Here is a 20,710-nt window from a genome sequence, read left to right as displayed (position 1 = left end):
AGGAAGACACATACTAGTAAAAAAGTCAAGAATTTGAAATGTTATAAGATCAATAGCTCATCTTGTTTGAATTCACTTACATACGAGTGCCAGACGTCAAAGCAATACGTATCTACCAGCCAAGCCGACTTAAGTGAAAATATAAAAAGTGACAGGCCAAACACGGCTCCCTGAAATATTGATCTTTTTTACTTTATCATGGCGTAACAGTGAAAACCAGCAATGCTCTTTGTCCTTTGGGCTCGTCACGCAATCTTTTTTTGGAGGGGAGAGCGATGAGAAACGGGTTACATCATGACCAATATTTGATTTTTCGGTTATTGTTTTTTTACTCATATGCTACCTGTATGTAACCGTAAGTAACCGTATGTTTAGTTTGGTTTACTTGTGTTACATGAAATAAAATTAAAAAATAAAATAAAATAAAGTGAAATGAAATAGGAACTGGTATGCACCCGTTTGTGTCCTTATGTTACTGGTATGTTACGGGTAAGATCGTATGTAAGTATGTAAGAAGACGAGCTATTGATCTTATAACATTTCAAATTCTTGACTTTTTTACTAGTATGTGTCATACTTTTTCCTTGCGTGACAGTGAAATCCAGCAATACGTTTTGTCCTTTGGGCTCGTCGTGCAACCTTATTAGGCTGAAGAGGGGGTGGGGGAGCATAAAATAAAAATGAAAAATAAGATAAAATAACGTTAAATGAAATAGGAACTGGTATGCACCCTTATGTATCCGTATGTTACTCGTATGTATCCGTATGTTACTCGTATGTTACCTGTATGTACCCGTATGTACCCGTATGTTCCGTGTGTTACTCGTATGTTACCCGTATGTTACTCGTAGTACTCGTGTGGTGTATTAGTCATGATCGCTAAATGTTGCTTTATTATGTGTTTTTAACTTTAAAACGTATTTCCATCAACACTCCCGTGGCTCGTTTTGAAACGTTTTTTTTCATTCCGCTTATAAGCCCTCCCGGATATAAGCCCCTCCGCTTATAAGCCCACCCAAAACCCCTTACGAAGGATCATGACTAATACACCACACGAGTACCACGAGTAACATACGGGTAACATACGAGTGACACACGGAACATACGGTTACATACAGTTACATACAGGTAACATACGAGTAACATACGGATACATACGAGTAACATATGGATACATACGAGTAACATACGGATACATACGGGTGCATGCCAGTTCCTATTTCATTTCATTTTATTTTATTTTTCATTTTTATTTTATGCAACACAAGTAAACAAAACAAAACATACGGGCAATTACGGGTACATACAGGTAACATACGAGTATAATAATCGAATAATAATCGAAAAATCAATCATTGGTCATTAGATGTAACGTGTTTCTCCATCGCTCTCCCCTCCAAAAAAGATTGCGTGACAAGACCAAAGAACAAGGAACAAAAAAAAATGAAAAATAAAAAAAATAAAATAAAGTGAAATGAAATAGGAACTGGTAGCACCCGTATGTGTCCTTATGTTACTCGTATGCTACGGGTAAGATCGTATGTAAGTGAATTCAAGAAGTTGAGCTATTGACCTTATAACATTTCAAATTCTTGATACGTCTTCAATGCGTTTTGTCCTTTGGGCTCGTCAAGCAACCTTGTTGACGGGAAGAGGGGGTGGGGGAGCATACTGATAAAAATGAAAAATAAAACAAAATAAAGGGAAATGAAAAAGGAACTGGTATACACACGTATGTATTGGTATGTTACTCGTATGCATCCGTATGTTACTCGTATGTATCCGTATGTTACTTGTATGTTACCTGTATGTACCCGTATGTGCCCGTATGTTTCGTGTGTTACTCGTATGTTACCCGTATGTTGCTCGTCGTACTCAGGGGCGTAGTCAGCTTTTCGAAGACCTGTAGGCCTGGTCAATCGGCCCGTAAGGACTGCTTTTCGAGGGGTTGGGGGGGGAGGGGAGGAGGTCCGCCGAGGAAGTATTTTCGGATCAAGACTCTCCAAGAATTAGGGGTTGAATAACATTTTTTATAAGCGGTTTCCGTAAGTGTAATAGGCGATGGTAACCACAAAAGAGGCTGTGAGGCCCTTTTTCCCTTGGAGAGTCTGGGGCATGCTCCCCCAGAAAAAATTGAAATGTAGAAGCTCGGAAATTCAATTTTCAGCATTCTGGGCATTAAAAAAAGTGCTGTTGATAATTATTTTTATTGACCACAGAACAGGTTTTTTGAACAGACTACTTTAATTTCTAGATGCAAATCTTATAAATGAAATCTTAACAGACGACAGCGTAACTGACTTTTTTTGAAATCCCTGCAAGAAAGCTATCTCCTTCACTCTCTGATGATGTTCTGTGTATTTCACAACACTTAAATTATAACATTTCATAGGAAAGAATTGCGCCAGTTTTCACTCATTCCAAAATAAACGCACTTGTCTATTACGGCGTATGCAATTGAGCGTTTGTCTGTCACCTGGCTAGTCTAGAAGCCACTCGAATTTGCACTTTGTAGATGAGCCTTGATCTCATCGAAAGGGTAGTTGTGAAATATATAATGCTAAAGTACGTTTCAAATTGCTTTCAAGTTATCTTGAAAGAGTTTCAGTCTGAATTTTTTTCTATCACACATTTTGAAAATACGAGTGGGATGAAAAACTTGTAGGCCCGGGCCTACGGGCCTATAGGCTGGCTACGCCCCTGGTACTCGTGTGGTGTATTAGTCATGATCCTTACGAAGTTGTATAAGCCCAGGGCTTATAACCGGAATTCTACGGTATGTTGTGTATAATGTCACGCAACACCAAACTTTGAACTGAAAACAGCCTGATGTCCAACCGCAGGCGGCCCAGACGTTGTATTCGATTAAAACAATGTAAATGTGGAAAAGAATTGAAATAAAATTAGCTCACATTTGGTTGTCTTGCATTATTTTTCCTTTTCTGTACTCCTTGAGTGGGTTTTAAGCCGTTTAGGCTAGTTACACTTTTGAAGGTTTAGGCTCCCTGTGGTCTAACCTGCGATCATCAGGCGTTCTTTTTTTTTGGCAGAGGGCCTGATCGCAGGTTACCTCATGCTACAAACGATCCGATGTTGATCACCCCTAGCCCTAGTTGCTCAGGGTTAGGGGTCTCTCTCAGAAGTTAGAAAAAAAAAATCCGATTTCGCCATTGAACCAATGAAACAACGAAATATCAAACAGATTTCTTTTTTGTATTTGACAATTCTTTTCCAGAGTTTTATATATGACCATATATATAAAAGCAATAGACCACACTTTTGAAGGGTTTACCGGCGCAATAATCCCACTTGGGATACACTCTTTTTTGATAAGAACCCGTAAAATTGGACTGAGCCTGAGGATGTTCTTATTTTAGCCCATACATTTTCTTAAATTTTGGGACAAATCTCAGCCTCAATAATGGTTCTTATAAAATAAAGAGAGTGTATCGATAGCCTGCGTCGCAGTCTAAACCGCCGGACTACCGTATTTATTCGATTAAGCGCCCAACCTCGAATAAGCGCCCACCCCCACCCACACCTCCCTAAAAAAACTAAAGTGCACCAGAGGAGTATTGATTAGTATTGAAAGTAAAATTCCTCTTTGGTACATCTTTACTTTTTGTTATTATTCATTGTTTTCTTGCAATATAAACGTACTACGTTCTAAAAACGGGTGAAAATTTAATAAGCGCCCAGCCTCATATAAGCGCCCACCTCGAATAAGCGCCCACTCTCAATGTCCAAAAATTTAATAAGCGCCCAGGGCGCTTAATCGAATAAATACGGTATATGAGTATTTTGTGACTTGTCCGGCTGCAACGCAGGCTAGATATCAAAAGAACACTCGAAAAGCTTGTAAGTCATATAAGTCGATGTAGCTTTAATAAATCCTAGTTTTCGCCAGACAAAGTGGGCGGAAAAAGAGTTCAAATCACTGCACCCCCACGTGACGTCTCGTCATCTCGTCGCTCGTTCCCAGACGCGCAGGGTCTGGATACTAGCGGCAAGATTCGCGGGAAGTCGGGTTCTGTTTTGATGTGTGTGTAGTCCAAACAGCGGTGGTAAGGACCAGCGCTCATTGCACCCGTTATATCGGTTAAACTCGGAAACACGATAACAGTGAAGGTAAGGAAAATTTACTTAAATCAACGATAGCGCACAGCGCGCCGCGGTAACAATCTTTGGCGTACGATAGACCTCGATCAACAGGGATCAACACTGAAGACCTCTATAGCGCACGGTGGACGGTGGATAACAAAACGTCAAAAACAGTGGTGAAACTTCACTTCGCGAAGTCAAATTTTTCGAAGTGTCGAGAACATAGCGATTTTATGGTATACCGAAGTTCGGACATTTCGTCAACAAGAAAACCAAAATAATTTTTAGAATCGCTTTACATTTCTAAACAAACACTTTCAGTGGATATAAGGAATCTCAGCCGGAACTCAGCCGTTTTAATTTATTCATATTCGGTTTTAATAATATTCATATTCGATTATCATGGGCAATGCGATCGGCAAAGATTTCAAACAGATTTTTTTTTTGTTCAGCGCTTATGCTGGATTGACGTCAGAGCGGGCAAGCGTTGTCATTGGCTGTTCTCGATGGGTTTCGCACGGCACAAAGTGTCATCATGGCCGTCAGAAATACAGCTTCTACTTGTACTGTTGAAGAAATGTTAGCAGTTTCCTGAGGATTTTCTTGGCTATTCGGGCCGAGGGTTATCCTGGAACCATGAACGATGAAGAAGACATATCCAGTGAGATAGATTCACTCAGAGATTTGTGTGGCTTGCAAACAAGGGATGACAAAACATTCACCTGAGTTCAGAATCCCAATGTGAAAACTACGTCGAAAACTGCATACATACATACACACATACATACTTTATTTAATAAGTAGGTCTAAAATACAGGCAGCTAAAAGCTGATGTATGGTTGGTGGTTAACTACCGATGTGATCCGTGTGACTGTACATAACAATATGGTAGCTAACATGAATTATATGCCCCAGTCCTGTTAAATTCAAGGTGAGCAATTTCAGGAGGACCGGTTAGGAGGGTCTTTCTTTCATCAGAATCACTGCAGAATACTTTCATGGCTGAATGATAAGTTCATATACGATCTTGAAAATCGAACGACGGCAATGTTACAAGAATTCCCGGGAAGAATAATATAAAGCTTGCGGAAATTAAAAGGTGTCGAAACAGCTTCAGTTGTATATAGTAGAAGTGAACATTATTTAAGCTTATACACGGTATCAATTCATATTTAAGTTACATGCTTTTTCATCGAGCTGTGTCCCTAAACAATATATACATTGATTACTTAACTAATTTAATTGTCTAACTAGGTCTAACTATTAAGCAGTAAGAAAGTTACTTATCTTATTCTTTTCTTTTTTATCGATCAGATGGGTTCATTCCTTGTGGTCCTCTTGGCTGTGATGTTTTACTATGAAGTCTTTCTTGATGAGAATCAACTTCAACATGTAACCATAACTGCAAATGCAAGTTACACACATGTACAAATCTGCTGGAAGAAGGATGTTTATAATAAGCACCTGCCTGCATTTGATGGTTGGTGGCTGATTTTCCTGGCATGCCCCTTGTGTCTGATTATCTGCAATGCAGCTGTTAACTGGACTTGCAAGCTGGACACAGTGTGTGGTTGTGAAGAGAAAAGAAAAAAAGAGACAAGGTACATTTTGTATTTTAAACAGTCATCTCTCTCTAAAACCCTGGGGGTACTCCCTTTACGGGGAGGCTTTGCCCGAAAGGGGTTCCTTTTTCAGGCTTCAGGTATAAAAAAGGGTAGGGATTTTACAAGTTTTGGTATATGAAAGGGTGTGGAAATCTGTCAGTTAGGTTTTTAAAAGAAAAATGTATAGCTGTATTATATTAATTTATTAAGTGCTACATGAAAATGTCAGGAAACACCGTGTTCTAAGTCTATGCCATGTCTTTCAGGTCTATGAAAGGGGTACCTTTTTTCAGTAAAAGGTATACGAAAGGGGTACAAAAGGGGTAAGAGCTCAGGGCGGAGTCCCCCCATATAAAACTTTTTTGAATACCCCCCCCCCCGGTTCTAAAATGGACTCTGTCTGGACTTGCTCCAACTGTCTGCCTTATAGAGGTGTCTGTCTTATAGGGGGTTTAGTTACAGTAAAATAACTGAGAAATAGCAGGGATGGGACCAACACCAAGTTCCCGTCTTAAAGAGGTGTTCGTCTGATAGAGGTTTCCATTGAGAGAGAGTTGACTCCCTAACATGTTAAAAAGCAACGAATTACCCATATAGGTGAAGAAGTCAGTTGTTATCTGTCATTGGTACGTCGATCAGAGGTATATGATGTTTGAAAGTCCACTGAAAAAGAGTAATCTGCTATTTTGCAGATCACTGAACATTCAAAGTTTAATCTGGTAATAAAATTGTGATTTATTAACAATTAATTGTTTATATCTGCTTACTTTCAGCGAATATTATCTGATTTTTGCAAGCCTTAATGTCAGCTATATGTCAATGCCTGCATCCAACCCCCCTGTTTAACCATGAGTTTAAGTGAGGGCATCCAATCCCCTCACTAATAATTGGGGGGAGGGGGGGGGAGCATATGGAAAGGATAGCTGAGGGCAAACCAGTTCAAAGCACCGTGGCTCTGCCACATCTCATTATGACCTACAGCTAGCACTGTTTAGAGCAAGTTGGCCACATGTTAAATAATAAACATTATGAGACGAACACCCATGGTAGAACATGAAAGACATAAGCATATAATTTAGTTGTTGTTTTGAATAAGTTATTTAAAGAATTTTGTCAATAGTGATAACAATAGGAGTTGTAGGGTTGCACGAGCCAATTGCGTGCCCGAGTCAACCTCGAGTCAAGCCAAAAATTTTTCTTTTTTGGTAGGAAAAAATATATGAATATATATTGTCTTATAAACAGTTAACAACAGGATCACCTTGATCCTGCTTAATCTAGCGCTGTTGTTTATTTCATCATGTCCTAAAATAGATTTTATCACTGACTTACTCGATTGCATATTACTACAGCTTTATAAGGCTGTGTTTATTTAAATCTCTGGTTCTTGTTGCCTTCAAAAACCTCTTTATTTGCAAGGAGTCGTTTTAAAACTGTCGACTTCAGCAGCTCGTTTAGGCAGCGGTGATCGATCGCCCCGCGAAATCGCAGAATGTTTAATGGAAAATATTCTTCCTGAAAAGAAAAATTGCTAAAATCAAGGGGCACAGCAGACACAGTCTTCTGTTAAACGTTTTTATTTAACAATGATTTATCCATTGCTTCTGAGTTCGGCACGGAATTCACAGATTATGCCAAAACACACTGTCAAAACACACTGTCAAAACACACTCTAAATTTAGTAACAGAAAGTTGTTCATTTCATCGTCTCCTAGACTTATCACCTACTAACTCAACTACATATTTCGATGAACCGGCCATCTTCATTCAGATCCGCCATTCTTGCTTCATCCAGAAACCTCTTGATGTTTTGTTTTTGATGTTGTAAAACTTGGGCATCAAACAAGCTGCTTGTTCACCGCTGATTGATCGCGTCAAACCTGGAAAACTGATATTCTCCCGTAAAGGGAAGTCATACCTTTGTTATCCTTCAGTGGAATTTTTTAGCATAGGAGACTATTTTTCCTGCAATATATATTCATATATTTTTTGCTACTAAAAAAAAACATTTTTGGCTTGACTGGAGGTTGACTCGTGACTTGAGGTTGACTCGGGCTTGCGGTTGGCTCGTGTAATGCTGCAACTCTATCAATAGTGTTCATGTGGAAAATTATGCTTTGATCAAACAGACAGACAAGAGGGTGTCTTAAAAGAGGGAGTGCCCAACAATCAAGAAATTTTTGCACTTGCCTTACACATCATGGACTGCTGGAGGCGACTGGGCAGAGCTTTGGGCATTGGAGAGGCTGTCATAACCCAAATACAGGTGAATGAAGAGGATGCTTACGAAAGGGCATACGCGCTTCTGAACAAGTGGCGTCAACAAATGGGTGCAGTGGCAAATTATGAAGCTTTGGCACAAGCGTTAGAATGTGAAGTTGTTGGAAGACCTGATTTGAGTCACAGATTCTGCTATGCAGTGGAATCTGAAGGTAATTTGTGAATAACATCTGTTGTGTGGTCTAAAGACTGTGTTATGCCTGAGTTATGCCAAATACTCGCTATGAAACTTAAGAAATGTGTGCAAAGAAATTACTCTTATGTATGTAAATGACAAAACCATAGCTTTATTGCAACCAAATGTGTCTCCCGCGCGTTATAATTTTAAGATACATTGAGCAAACGAGATTTACTTTGAAAACTGTTCGGCCCAACAATATTTCAAAAACCTAAATCGCAATCTGTTTCAATTTTGGTCACTTTTGGCTATCCGTTCTTTCTTTGGTATTTGCTGTGTCACTGAAATGTTATGTTCCTTAACTGTTTTAAGAGGGTATTTTTATATTTCACCGAATTTGATAGTCATTTAAATATGTGCCACTGTCCCTTTTAATAAGCAATGAACCTTTTAACCTTGCCTAAAAAAAAAAAATTCAAGTAAAAAAGGAATTATGAAAGAGTTACGTGGGTGGGAGAGTGAGGTAAGATAGAATTAGAAGTAGAATATTTCAAGTATTTTTTCTCAATTTGTTGGTAGAGTTGACCGTTAAATTGAAATAGCTGGTCCTTTGTTGCTACTGACAACAGTTCAGAAGAAACAGAGAATATCTACCGCATTGTCCTGCCATTCAAAGACCAGAGATCATCGGATATTGTTAAAAAACATCCCCCTGACTTGAGTAATAAACTTGATCATCAACTACAGCCAGTTTTCAGAAGCCGTAAAATTGGCGATGACCTCAAAGTGCAGGGGCCAAAACCTCCCGTAATAAACCAACAGTTCATCGTTTATAACTATGTAATGTGATCTGTGCGATGCAGAATACGTCAGTTACACCAGCTGTCACCTTCACAAACGCATTGAGGAACACCGATTTTCCGCCATTGGAAAACACCTTCAAAATGAACACCGAGTTGATAAAGTTGGCGACCTGACAAACAATTTTAAGATCTTAAAGAAATGTCAGTCAAAGGTCGATTGAAATGAAATGTTGTGCATTCGCTTGAAGAAACTGAGCCTTAACACTCAGTCGGATTCAATGCGAGCGAAAGTATTTGTTTAGGCTTTCAACAGACAATGCACTCATAACCAATGTTTCTCACCTCACTGGAATGAACATGAACATGAACACTGAACAGTTATTAGTTTAATCTTAATTAATTTATTCATTTTCGCACCTCCACTTTTAGTATAAATTAGTTTCTTTTCGCACATTTTTTCTACTTGATAATGGTGACAGGATGACACCGAAACATCGGTCGATTTTTTCGCTTATTTTTGTTATTAGTTTTTCTAAGGTACAAAATTGCAGTGGAAGAAATAACTAACTGAAAATTAAAACAAGACTGATTGTGAAAGGCAAACTTGAAATAATTGGCCAATTACACTAGTTAGTGATAGTGTTGTATGTGACTTAAGCATGATAACACAACAGGTTACCAAAGGAATGGTTTGACCTAACAAACAAATACAACTAACAAATATATCTTTGATCCCCATTTATTTGTTGCTGAGTTATTGTAATTGCATTTTGAAATAACCAGTGTAATTCTGATATAATTCCAAGTGCAATTTGGAATAATATATAAAAACAAGTAAATTTTTCAGAGACTTGCAAAAGTGCACAAGCCACAGGGGCAAGTACAATTTGTAGGATAAAAAATTTACAAGTGCTTGCCTTATTTATTCCAAATTGCATGCGAAACATCTAATATGTGATTTTACCAAGGCAGTGGGGAATTTCCAAAAGTATTTCCAAACCTATACGATTATGTTCATGGAAAATCTTTGGGAATATTTGGTCACTTGTGTTTATCTTAGGAGTCTTCATGATTAGTGATCTTCGGCAATATTTCGAAGTCAGGTCTTAGGTAGAATGATCTTCAGCTATTTTTGAAAAGAGTGGGGTAAAGTTTGGCGGTCTTTGCCATACCTTGGATGACCACAAGCATGTCTTAGAGCTTTTATGTACTAATTTGGGAGATCTTTGTAATGGAATTTGCACTGAATTCTTTCATTTCCTGAAATGTGCCATTTTCTCATATCCAATCAGAACTTCAGGTTGGCCAGTTGGTCAGTCTACTTTCCCCCTATAACCTTAACTCCCCCCCCCCCCCCCCAAGCTAACCGCTTTTAGCCAGGTGGGAGTCCAGGAGTCTTGTGGTCGGCCAGTTTTCAGAGAAAATTATTTTGAATAATTGTCAGTACAGAGTTTTTTTTGAAATTTGAAAATCTTTAGATACCTTTGCACTCATAACTTCACAAAAACACCTTGCATGCTCCTCAGGCCCTCCCATGGGGACAAAGTCAGGCCCTATAAAAATTTTGGACTCCCAATTTTTAAATGCTGGCTAAAAGCCTGCCCCCCCCCCCTATAACTGATCTATATTACCTCCCCCCCCCGCCACTATAACCTTTATTAATTAAACAGAGGTACCCTAGCTTAATTAATTGTGTTTTTTTACCTCAGGTGCAGTTGCTGTGGACAACCTTGAGGATGGCAGAGCTGCTTAAACTAACTAAAATCCCATGCACAGCTGACTGGGAAGAAATTCAGCTTAAAAACACTGACTATTATTCCTAAATAACACATGCATACATGTTTTAAGAATATGTAGTTTATCAATAACACACTTTTTAAAGTTTTAATTAAGGCAGCAAGCTGTCCTTGTGGGTCTTATGTAGCCAGCATAATCAACCAGCCCGAGAGGAAAATCTATTAGCTCTAGGATATTGGACATTTTTTCACACTTGCTGGCCAATCTAAAGTCGGTACCACAACTTCTTTTATGCGACAAAATTTTTGTTGTAAGTATCCATAGTTTGCACAAAAAGAGATGCAAATGGCTGATTTTTTTGCAACAAAATATTCAAAAAGAGAAACATTACTCAGAGTAAACTGCTTTATTGTTTTAATGTAAATAGATTACAATTAACAACTATTCACCAAAGTGCAGGTGGCTAGTGGTGGATATTTAAATATTCACCGCTAGCCGCCGACACTGAGGTGAATAGTTGTTTTAGTATATACTAAAACAGTGAGATAATATAGCCCGAAAGGGTGAATTTTAATCAGTTTATTCCGTTAACGAGTGTACATGTAGTTTTCGCGCACCAGTGCTCGAAGGTGAATAGCAAAGGATATTCGGAGTTTCAGTGGCCAATCAGCGCGCACCAAAAACGCTATCCACTGTTTGAGTATATACTAATAGTTTTTATTTGTATTTTTGTAAAATAGATTAGATAGCAGGAAGAAAAATAAAAACCAAAAAATGGAAACGTTGTTTGTTTTACCTCTTACCGGTATACCGTAAAATTCCGGTTATTAGCCCTGGGCAGAAGCATATCACCTGGGCTTATACAACTTCGTAAGTCCAGTCCCTGAACTCTCTCTTCCACGCGCCCTTCATTAGGGGTTAAACCCAGGCGCGCGAAGAGAGAGTCCAGGATAACTTGCATGTGCATGCTCAGAACGAACCAATCAGAAGCGAGGAGTGTGGCGTCTCTTGCTTGGGACGCGCGCGCTAGGTTAAAAATGCTCGCTCAAATGACGAATTCAACTACGCGACCGAGCGCGCGAATAAATGCAAGAAAAAAACTGTTCTCAATTGCATCGAAAACCAATTCAATAAACAGCTTCAAAATACTAGGAATAATTGACGGATAGCGATTTTTGTTTCGGCCGTTAGCTTTTAGTAGACACTGACTGCAATGTTAGGCTTTTTAAAGTTATTCCGGTGATCCCGCTTTAGTACACGGTCACGTAGTTGAACTCGTCATCTGTGCGCGCGCGTTTTCAAAAGTGCTGCCAAATATGGTTTTGTTTTCCCCCAATTTTGGGGGAAAAAACTGGCGCATGTGCATGCAAGTTAGTCAGGACTCTCTCTTTGAGGCTCTCAATGGGGTGGTGGCTTTTACGGTTAACGGTTAAAATTTTGGCTTTTTTACGGCTAACGGTTGATTTATTTCCATAACGGTTAACAGAAGTTAAAGTTAATTTTCATTGTTTTAAAAAGTTAAAAATTAATTTCCATTATAAAAAACATATTTTAGGTCTCAGGGCCATTCTGGGACGATGAAGTGAACTAGTTTGGTTTATTTATAATTTCTGACCGATTTTTTACGGTTAACATATTTTACGGCTAACGGTTAAAATTTTCCAATTTTTACGCCTAACAGCTAAATTTTTGGCCGTCTTACGGCTAACGGTTAACCCCATTGAGACCCTCCTCTTTGTGCGCCTGGGTTCAGCCCCTATAAAAGACGCGGGGAAGAGAGAGCTCAGGGACTGGACTAGCCAATTATAAGTTAAAGTACCAGAAAAATGATTTTTTAGCGGAACAGGTTTATGTTAAATCAAAACTTATCATGATCAGTTGCTCCGCCGGTGCTGCAGTTTTCCTCGCATTTTGAAAAGGCCTTCGATTCAATGCATGGAATTATCTGCAAAAATGTTTAGAGGAATTCAACTTCGGCCCTCAACTTCGACAATGGATTCAATAGACCGTATTCGTATTCTCGGTATTGGACTGGAACTAGCTTGCAATGGAGGCTAATGCGGGGAATCTTTTCAAATGCAATCGACATTAGGGATCTACCTAGGGAAACACAAACACCCAAAATCAAAAAAGCACAATATTAAAATGCAAAGACGATGGAGGCCTTTAATATGATCGACTTTACCCTGTTTGATCATGACAAGGCCATAAAAACTGTGCTGGTTAAAACGTCTTTGCGCGATGAAAAATCGCCTTGGAAAATCATTCCAACATCCCTCCTCTCCAATGTCGGCGGTTGTCTTCTTTTTCGTTGTAACTATGACGTTAAAAATTTAAGCAAATCACCTTCCAGCTTTTTATAGAAACACAATCTCCTACTGCATGACAGGAGCTAAACACCTATGTCCCAAAACAAAATTAGGATGTGCTCAACCAAATTATTTTGTATAGATTTATCAAGATTATAGCAACGTTTCCGTGTTTTCTCAAAAATGGCTTCGTACTGGCATTCAACTTCTCTCTTGTCTAGTAAACGAATCCGAAAATAATTTCCCCACGTCCAACAACTTCCAGCTAAAATTTAATGTAAAATTGTACAGTACTATGGACTTTTGCCGGCGATACTCCGTCAGTGGAAAGATCTGTTAAAAGTGTTTCAACCCCAGGAAACCCAAGAATCCCAACTCATCACCCAAAAGCTGACGTGAAAAACGATTTAAAACTTGCTTATTTAATATTCATAAAAACCTTCCTTCTTGTTTTGTTTCTTATAGAAAGGCTATTTCTATATTTCCGAGTTTTTTGTGTCACTCTAATTAAACGAACGATATGTCACAGTATTTTAAGTCATTTATTCTGATATACAAATATTACTTTCAAACCTCAAGAAACCTTAAAAATAAGCTTCTAAAGGCAGGATAGTAATAAAAAGGTAATGGTCAAACAAAATTAAAATTTCTAGTTCGATTTAAAGCAATAATGTTGCACATTGCAAGAAATAAATTTAGCAACTTTTTTTTTACCTTATTTACATGTCAGTTGTAAACTAATCACTTGTTTGTGCTGATACTGTTTACAGTTGTCATTGGTGGCTAAGCCTGTAGCTAAATTCAAGTAAAACGAATTTGCTGCTTCACTATTTGCGCCAAAAAAATGTGCAGTGAAAGGCGTTTCTTTCTCTACAATTTTACAGTTATTTTTCGTAATCTGGCGCCGTCTCAATCTTTTCCAGTTCAATTTGAAGGCACATTGCAAGAAGTGAATTTAGCTACGGTTTTTCACGCCATTTGGACAATGTCCGGTAATTGTACTTTGCAACTTTATGTCAATCTATGCGGTTAGTCTTCTAAAAACAGTAAAGCTGTTAACTGCTTGTTTCACTTCCCTGATTTTCCAACAGTACAAGAAAGGGTTTAGAGACGAGTTTAAGAAGACTAGAGTCTCTGTAGCTATCAAAGGCACATGTTCAATTCCATTCGGATCTAGCGCAATCACAATGCCCCACGGAACATAGCAGGCAACTAATGCCAACTGCACCCACATAATGCTGGAGACTGTCTTTTTGTATCTTGCTATGTTTAGTGGAATCCCTTCTCCGTTCTGTTGTCCGTGGGGGACATAGTTTTGTACTTGGGCTTGTTGATGTCGCAGTTTGAGGTGGATCTTCGTGTAACAAAAAATCGAAGTTACCAGGCAAAGTATTAAGCCAACATGGGCATTCTTAGTGGCGATATCTATTCCCCACACCGAGAGCAATCCATTTGAAGCAGCCATTAACAAAATACAAATAACGACTACACGAACTCCCCTTAATGTTACGAAATGTCTGTATCTCAGTCCTAACAACAGGGCGAGAAGTCTGTCCACACTAACAGCTGTCGATGTCGCGACAGAAACTCCACACAAAATATAACTTGAAGCTGGATACACTTTGTAAAAATAAAACAAAACATTCCCGTTGATCCTTATAATACGTAAAATAATGTAGGTAGCATATAGAGTGGCTGTACAATTAGACCAACACAAAGATCAGTGACCGCCAGACATCGAATGAAAAGTTTTGTCGGAGGATGAATAGAAGAGACATTCCTGAGAGCAAAAATAATCAGAGCATTGCCCACAGCAGCGGTGATGGAAAGAAAAATGTTCAAAGCTGAAAAAAATTCAGCTATGCCTGCTGGTGGTGCGCTGAGTGCTTGGTTCAGTTTGCTTGTGTAGTTTCCTTCTCCAGCAAAGTTCACCATCTTTCTTGGGTGGTCTGAAAATTAAGCTTGTCTTGAAGAGTTCTTGAAGTTGAGTAAGCTCCAAAATATTTTAGCTTGCAGCTTTGTTAGTGAGTTGAAGAGTTTTATATGTCGCTGATAACGCATGTGCTTTGTAAGTGTTTCTTGCAGGACTTCCTATTTATTTTAAAAAGAATGAATGTTTGTGTTTAAGCTGATAGATCTGTCAGTTGGTGAGATATCACAACTTAGAAAAATTTGAGTTTTTTTAAAGATGTTAGAGTACAATATAGACCAAAAGAATAGCATCGGTCACATATCTTTTTAGCAATAGGTCTTAGAAAATTGCTGCCGTTATTTAGGTGCATAGTCTTTTCGGGTCTTTCGATAGATATTACAGCTGTGAACCGTTTCTCCTTTTAGTATTATTAAAAATCCTTCATAATCGTGATCGACTTATCAAAGGTACAGACGTGTATTGAGTAGGCGGAAATTAAAATTATCCTTTTTATGCCGTGAGTATTGCGTGTTCAGGAACACACATAGGCATGCACATATCGCAAGAATCAATAATATACATACATAAGCTACATACACAGTTTAAGAGCCGGGCACAATTGCTTTCTAGTTACCTTATTGTTACTTATTTTCGCGGGAACTTAATTTCGCGAAAATAGAACGGGCATATTTCGCGGGACTTTATTTTTGCGATTTGGCCAAAAATACGAAATTAACATAAAAAATACAATAGAAAACTTTTAAAACAAATTTTCGCGGGTATTTAATTTCGCGATTTTTTGGAAATCGCGAAAATTAAGTCCCGCGAAAATAAGACACAATAAGGTATCTATTAGTTTTTGACTGGTGTCAATTGTAATAATAATAATAATAATAATAATAATAAAGATATTTTAGCAGGGAGCCCACGTCACAAAAGGTGGTTTTCAGTGGGGCCCTGCATAAAATAAATAACAAATATGATAAAAATGGTTAAAAAGTGAAAGTTAAAAATAGAAGATGTAAAAAGTTAAATTTTAAAAAATGAATATAAGAAATTAAAAAACTTATCAAATACTTCTAATATGTCTTTTAAAAGTTAAAATGTCAAATGCGCTTTTTGCTTTGTCGCGTAAAATGTTCCATTCGTGAGCAGCTTGATTAATAAAACGGTTCTGGCCCCAGGAGCGACATGACTTGGGCCTACAAATGTCATTTCGTCCACGAGTATTATAATTATGAATGTCTTTAAAGCTATAAAAATTAAAATCCCAGTCAATCAAGCCATTTAATGTCTTAAAAAACAAAATTAATCTATGAAGTCTTCTTCTTTCCATTAAATTATCCCAGCCAAGCTGTTGGAGCGCCTCGGTAGCAGATGAATGCCTTGGCATATCGAGCACAATTTTGTTTGTCATCGGTTTGTCATCGGTTTGTCATCGGTTGTGTTTAATCAGACTTCAAAGTTTGACAGGCAGGGCAATTAACCCTGGATTTAATGAAAATGGCAGATAACGCTTGGGATGTGCGCAATCTGATAAATAAAATTATATTCTCCAGGAAGTTGAATGAAATTATATTCTGCAGCAAAGTGTTTTCAAGTTTGGAGGACAATACCTTTTTTTCAAGGAAAGGAATTTTTGATGTATTCCAAAACTTGAACGTCTTTTTCACATGCAAGAGCAATTTTGTAGAGAAAGTAAATTCTTGACTATAGGCTGCGTGGTACAAAATATTTATTTTGCGAGAAGTAATAAATTTAAAGTTTACCTTAAAAAGTGTGGGAAATTTGACATGAGAAGCTCAGACAAACACAGAAGAAATGAATGTTTGCAAATGACAAGATAGTCATCGATGTTTATTACCAGAATATTGTGGCAAAAATTGCTCTTCTCTGAAAAGGTCCAAACAAAAAGTCGTGAATTTTAAAGGTAGACTTTCTCAAAGTAGTTCCCTTCTAGTTCAGAAGGCCAGTTCTCTTCATACTCCGCGCTCCTTCAGCTTGACTTGTAAAGAAGTCTAATTAATAAGTAAAATATATTGTTTTTGACGAAATAAACATTTGTCGTTGCGTAGTCTGGTAGCGTGGGCAACTCAAGAATTAGTTTTCTCTAAACACTTCCTCTTAGAACTGCAGGTGATCTGAAATCGAAATTTAAGTTTCTCGTAAACATGTACCGTAAATGATCTAATAAACGCCCGGGGCGTCTATTAAATTTTTGTGGTCCAAGGGGAGGCGTTAAATAGATATGTGGCGTTTATTAGAGAGAGGCGTTTATTTCAATTTAACAGTAACAACATCAACGAAACAAAAAGGATGCGTAGTTTGCTAGTGGAGTAAGTAATAGTAATTGGACAGAGTGGAGTACAATTCAGGGAGTAATCGGGCGAGTAATTTCGAAATCGGCCGAGCGCGCAGCGCGAGGACGATTTGAAGTTACGAGCACGATTACTCTCTGAATTGTACGACACGAGGTCCAATTACTAATTAATCGTGTCAATAACAAAATTCGAGGTTGGGAAGTCTTTAGGAACCTTTTCTGTAAGAAAATGTCAAAGGTAAATTCAATTCGTTGCACAAAAAGTTAGAAAACAGCAAGAAAAAACCCATTCAAATGCGCGTGATTGACGCGCGGATGGCGTAGGTGTCCAATTACAGGTATCCAATTTGAAGTTGCTCAAATTGGATACCTGAAATTGGACACCCACGTGATCGCGCGCCGATTACGCGACAAATAGGCGCGCGCAGAACCAATCAAAATCGAGAATTTTGTTATAGATACGATTAGATTCATAATCGTATCTATAACAAAATTCTCGATTCTTGGGAGAGTCAGGTTGGCGAGAGTCTTCGGTTGGCGGCAATTTCTGTCTTGAATCGATGGACATTGTTGCGAACTTGAGCGCCCAGTCTCGGCGTAATCGATCGTATATGCTTTCCTGATTCGCTTGAACACTTGAGACATGTTCTCCAAAGTGAATATGATCTTGTAGTTCGTCAAATGTTTTAAAAACGGAAGAACAGCCAGGCTCTTTACATTCAAATAATGCTGCTTGAGACGCGAACACCCTCTGCTTCATACGAGAAATTATGGAATGAACTGAAATTGCTAATGCGGTCAACTTTAATACTTTGGCTGTAATCTAATTCGCACACAGCTGCGGTGGTTCCCTTTACCTGCCTGGCCTGCAGTGCCTGATACATGTCTGAAGTGGTCAAAATGTCGCGGCCTTCGTCACAGTACCGTCGAAGTGCGCCTTTCAATAGACTAATGATTCTATCACAAACGTCTTTGCCAAACTGGGGCTCAGAGAAGTCATATCTGGAAAAACAAAATACAAGAGATATCTATCCTATGGCAGTATTCCTGTAAAGCTGTAAGTCTCGCGGATCAATTTCATAAACTCATATACGCCCTGGGATTGGGGAGACATTCTCGCCCAACGGCCTCGTGCTTTCATTTGTTTCTCGGTGTTTGGATACCCCAATGAAACACTCGCTCTCGTTTTGGAAATAGTACATGAAGGTTCCGGATAGCGGAGAATCATGGTGAAACTAACCGGAAATTATCGCCTTCATTTAGACACAAAATATCACGTACTATCACTGACTCACTAGATAAATGAGCTTGAGATTAATTAATAGACTTAATAGTTAGGAAAAGCAGTTCCTTAGGGAAGCCCAGGAAAAGACGGAAAGAATACGGCAGTGGTTTATATGTATATCTCAGAGTTCATTCGGAATCGCCTTCCAGTTATAAAACAAAAATGGCGCCTGAATTTAGAACTAACTCCGTGAGGACGATTTATATTATGGGCGTCTTTGACCAATAACTACAAGCCAATGTTGCGAGAATTCTGACTTTGTTTGATGATCAACTTAAAGCATTTAGCCCTTCTCCAAATAAGCATGGAAAACCATAGTTTATTTTATTATTTCAAATGGAATGTAATTACCTCAGAACTCGTATCCCAACCTGCTTGCCAATGTCGCTCACAGCTGCTATTAAGTTACTATTGTGGTAGCATCCAGCGTCATCGGAACGAATGTAGGCCGTATTCACGTACGGTCGTTCAGCTTTGACGGCCGTCAGCAGGTGTGTTAGGATTGCAAATACTGCGTACCAGTCCTGGGCGTAGCTATCCAGGAGGTGGACGTACGATACTATCTCTTGATCTTGACCCTCTGCAGGCTTGGAGATAACGCAGCTGACGTGCCAGCTCATTCCCCGTTTGCCGTACCACTCGGACTGTTTTTTCTCGATACTTCATTTGGTTGAATTTCATCGCCCAATCCATTAGCACTAGTATGGAGTCACTTTGTAGAGACCTGAGTGCATCTTGTTTGGCTTGGTCTTGATTCTCTGCCCGAAGGATATGCGCCTTCCATTGAAGCACCATATCCTGTGCCTGTTTGGCATCATACAACAGGTCTTCCTTTTGGTCTTCTCCATACAAGCTGATTTCCGGTGACTCGATCTCTTTCAATGTGGAGATCATTGCGTTTTTCAGTGATTCACATTGATGGCACTGTGTATAGTGTTCGTGGTCGCAGGAAGCCTGGACGTCAGTGCTCTGGGGATCACTAAGAGCATAACGTCCACAATGGTCCGGGCATGGGCTCTCGCCTTCTCGACAGTGCGCTCGGTATTCTGTTTTAAGGTAGCGCTTACCTTCTTTCAATTCCTTCCTTGTTGCTTGACACCATTCCGGCCGCGATCCGCTCTGCTCCAGCCTGTCTATAATCTTATTCAGAGTATCGAAGCCGTCTGCATCACTTGCTGCGGTATTGTCGAGCCCTTGTAAGGACTTTCGTTGAGATGATTCCCTTACTTTTAAAATCTGAAACAAAGTCGACCGTCCAAGGGGTTCGAATTCTTTATCACGGCAGTGGCTGAAATATTGGGCTATCATGGTTGATCTAGCGACAGTTCTCACAACGTTGGGCATGACTAACTGCTCTCCGGAATCTAGTTTTAATGTCCGAGTCCCGTAGGAAACATCCTGATAAAAATATGGTTGGTCGGCAAATGAAAGAAAATGATTTAGCTTCATCAAATCGATACGGGTTCTGTGGAATGGAGCTTTCTCTAGAATCAATCCAGCACCGACTGTCTTCGCGTGGGCCCTGGCCTTTTTGATCTGTCGATCACTTAGATTTTCAAAGTGGCCATGCATCGTTTTTAATTCACTGAAAGAATACTGCAAAGCGTAAATACTAAGAATTTGTGTTTTCAGATTCTTTGTTGGGGCTTGTCTGTATGCAGCTATGAGGGCGTTTTCGCCTTTATCTAGCGTCGACGAGTTTTTGTATGTGTTTAACAGTTCTTCACTGGCATTAGGGGCAATAACCTTGCATACAGCTTGACAAGCTTCATCGACCTTTTCTTCGCACAACGCTTTCTCATTTGCGGACGCACTTTCCCAATCTGACGCAAGCCTGAACGTAAGTTGCTCAACTGTTTTCATATCAGTCAACGATGCAATTTGTGACATTGCGCCATTGTACGCCTTGAGTGGGTCAGGTGTCGATTCGTCAACTGAACCATCAGATTCCACTTCGCGCCACTGGCCTGGTGTCCATGGCGGATCTGACGAGCTGACGCCTGGTTCTGGAGTGCCTGGTGACCAAGTTCGCATCGCCAAGTAAGCATCTTGTTTAGATTTTCTAGAATAGTTAAAAAATGAAACATTTTACTGACCGAAAAGTTCCCGGAAGAACATATTCATTCGTCAACTTAATAACGTTTAGGACGGTACCTTGTCGTTTTTTCATGGTTTGACCCTGATTTCATTACGGTACTAAAGCACAACACCTCAGCTGTTACTCTCTTTTCTTATCTCCAG

General features: G+C 39.1%; 1 protein-coding gene and 1 long non-coding RNA gene across 2 annotated transcripts; both read left to right on the top strand.

Moving 5' to 3' along the window:
- Positions 1 to 4,617: 4,617 nt before the first annotated feature.
- Positions 4,618 to 6,551, top strand: LOC144654965 (uncharacterized). The gene is made up of 3 exons (XM_078515193.1): positions 4,618 to 4,762; positions 5,416 to 5,711; positions 6,479 to 6,551. The coding sequence occupies exons 1-3, from the start codon at positions 4,745 to 4,747 to the stop codon at positions 6,549 to 6,551; spliced, it is 387 nt and encodes a 128-aa protein (XP_078371319.1). The 5' UTR covers positions 4,618 to 4,744.
- Positions 6,552 to 7,815: 1,264 nt separating this feature from the next.
- On the top strand, positions 7,816 to 10,946 carry LOC144654190 (uncharacterized). Its single transcript, XR_013570869.1, has 2 exons — positions 7,816 to 8,137; positions 10,616 to 10,946. It is a non-coding gene; the product is annotated as an uncharacterized LOC144654190 (long non-coding RNA).
- Positions 10,947 to 20,710: the final 9,764 nt, after the last annotated feature.

This window comes from Oculina patagonica, chromosome 5 (assembly GCF_052425735.1).
Source record: "Oculina patagonica isolate OP01 chromosome 5, crgOcupat, whole genome shotgun sequence".
NCBI lineage: Eukaryota > Metazoa > Cnidaria > Anthozoa > Scleractinia > Oculinidae > Oculina > Oculina patagonica.
Note: the sequence above shows the minus strand (reverse complement) of the source record. Positions and strands in the feature narration are given on the sequence as shown.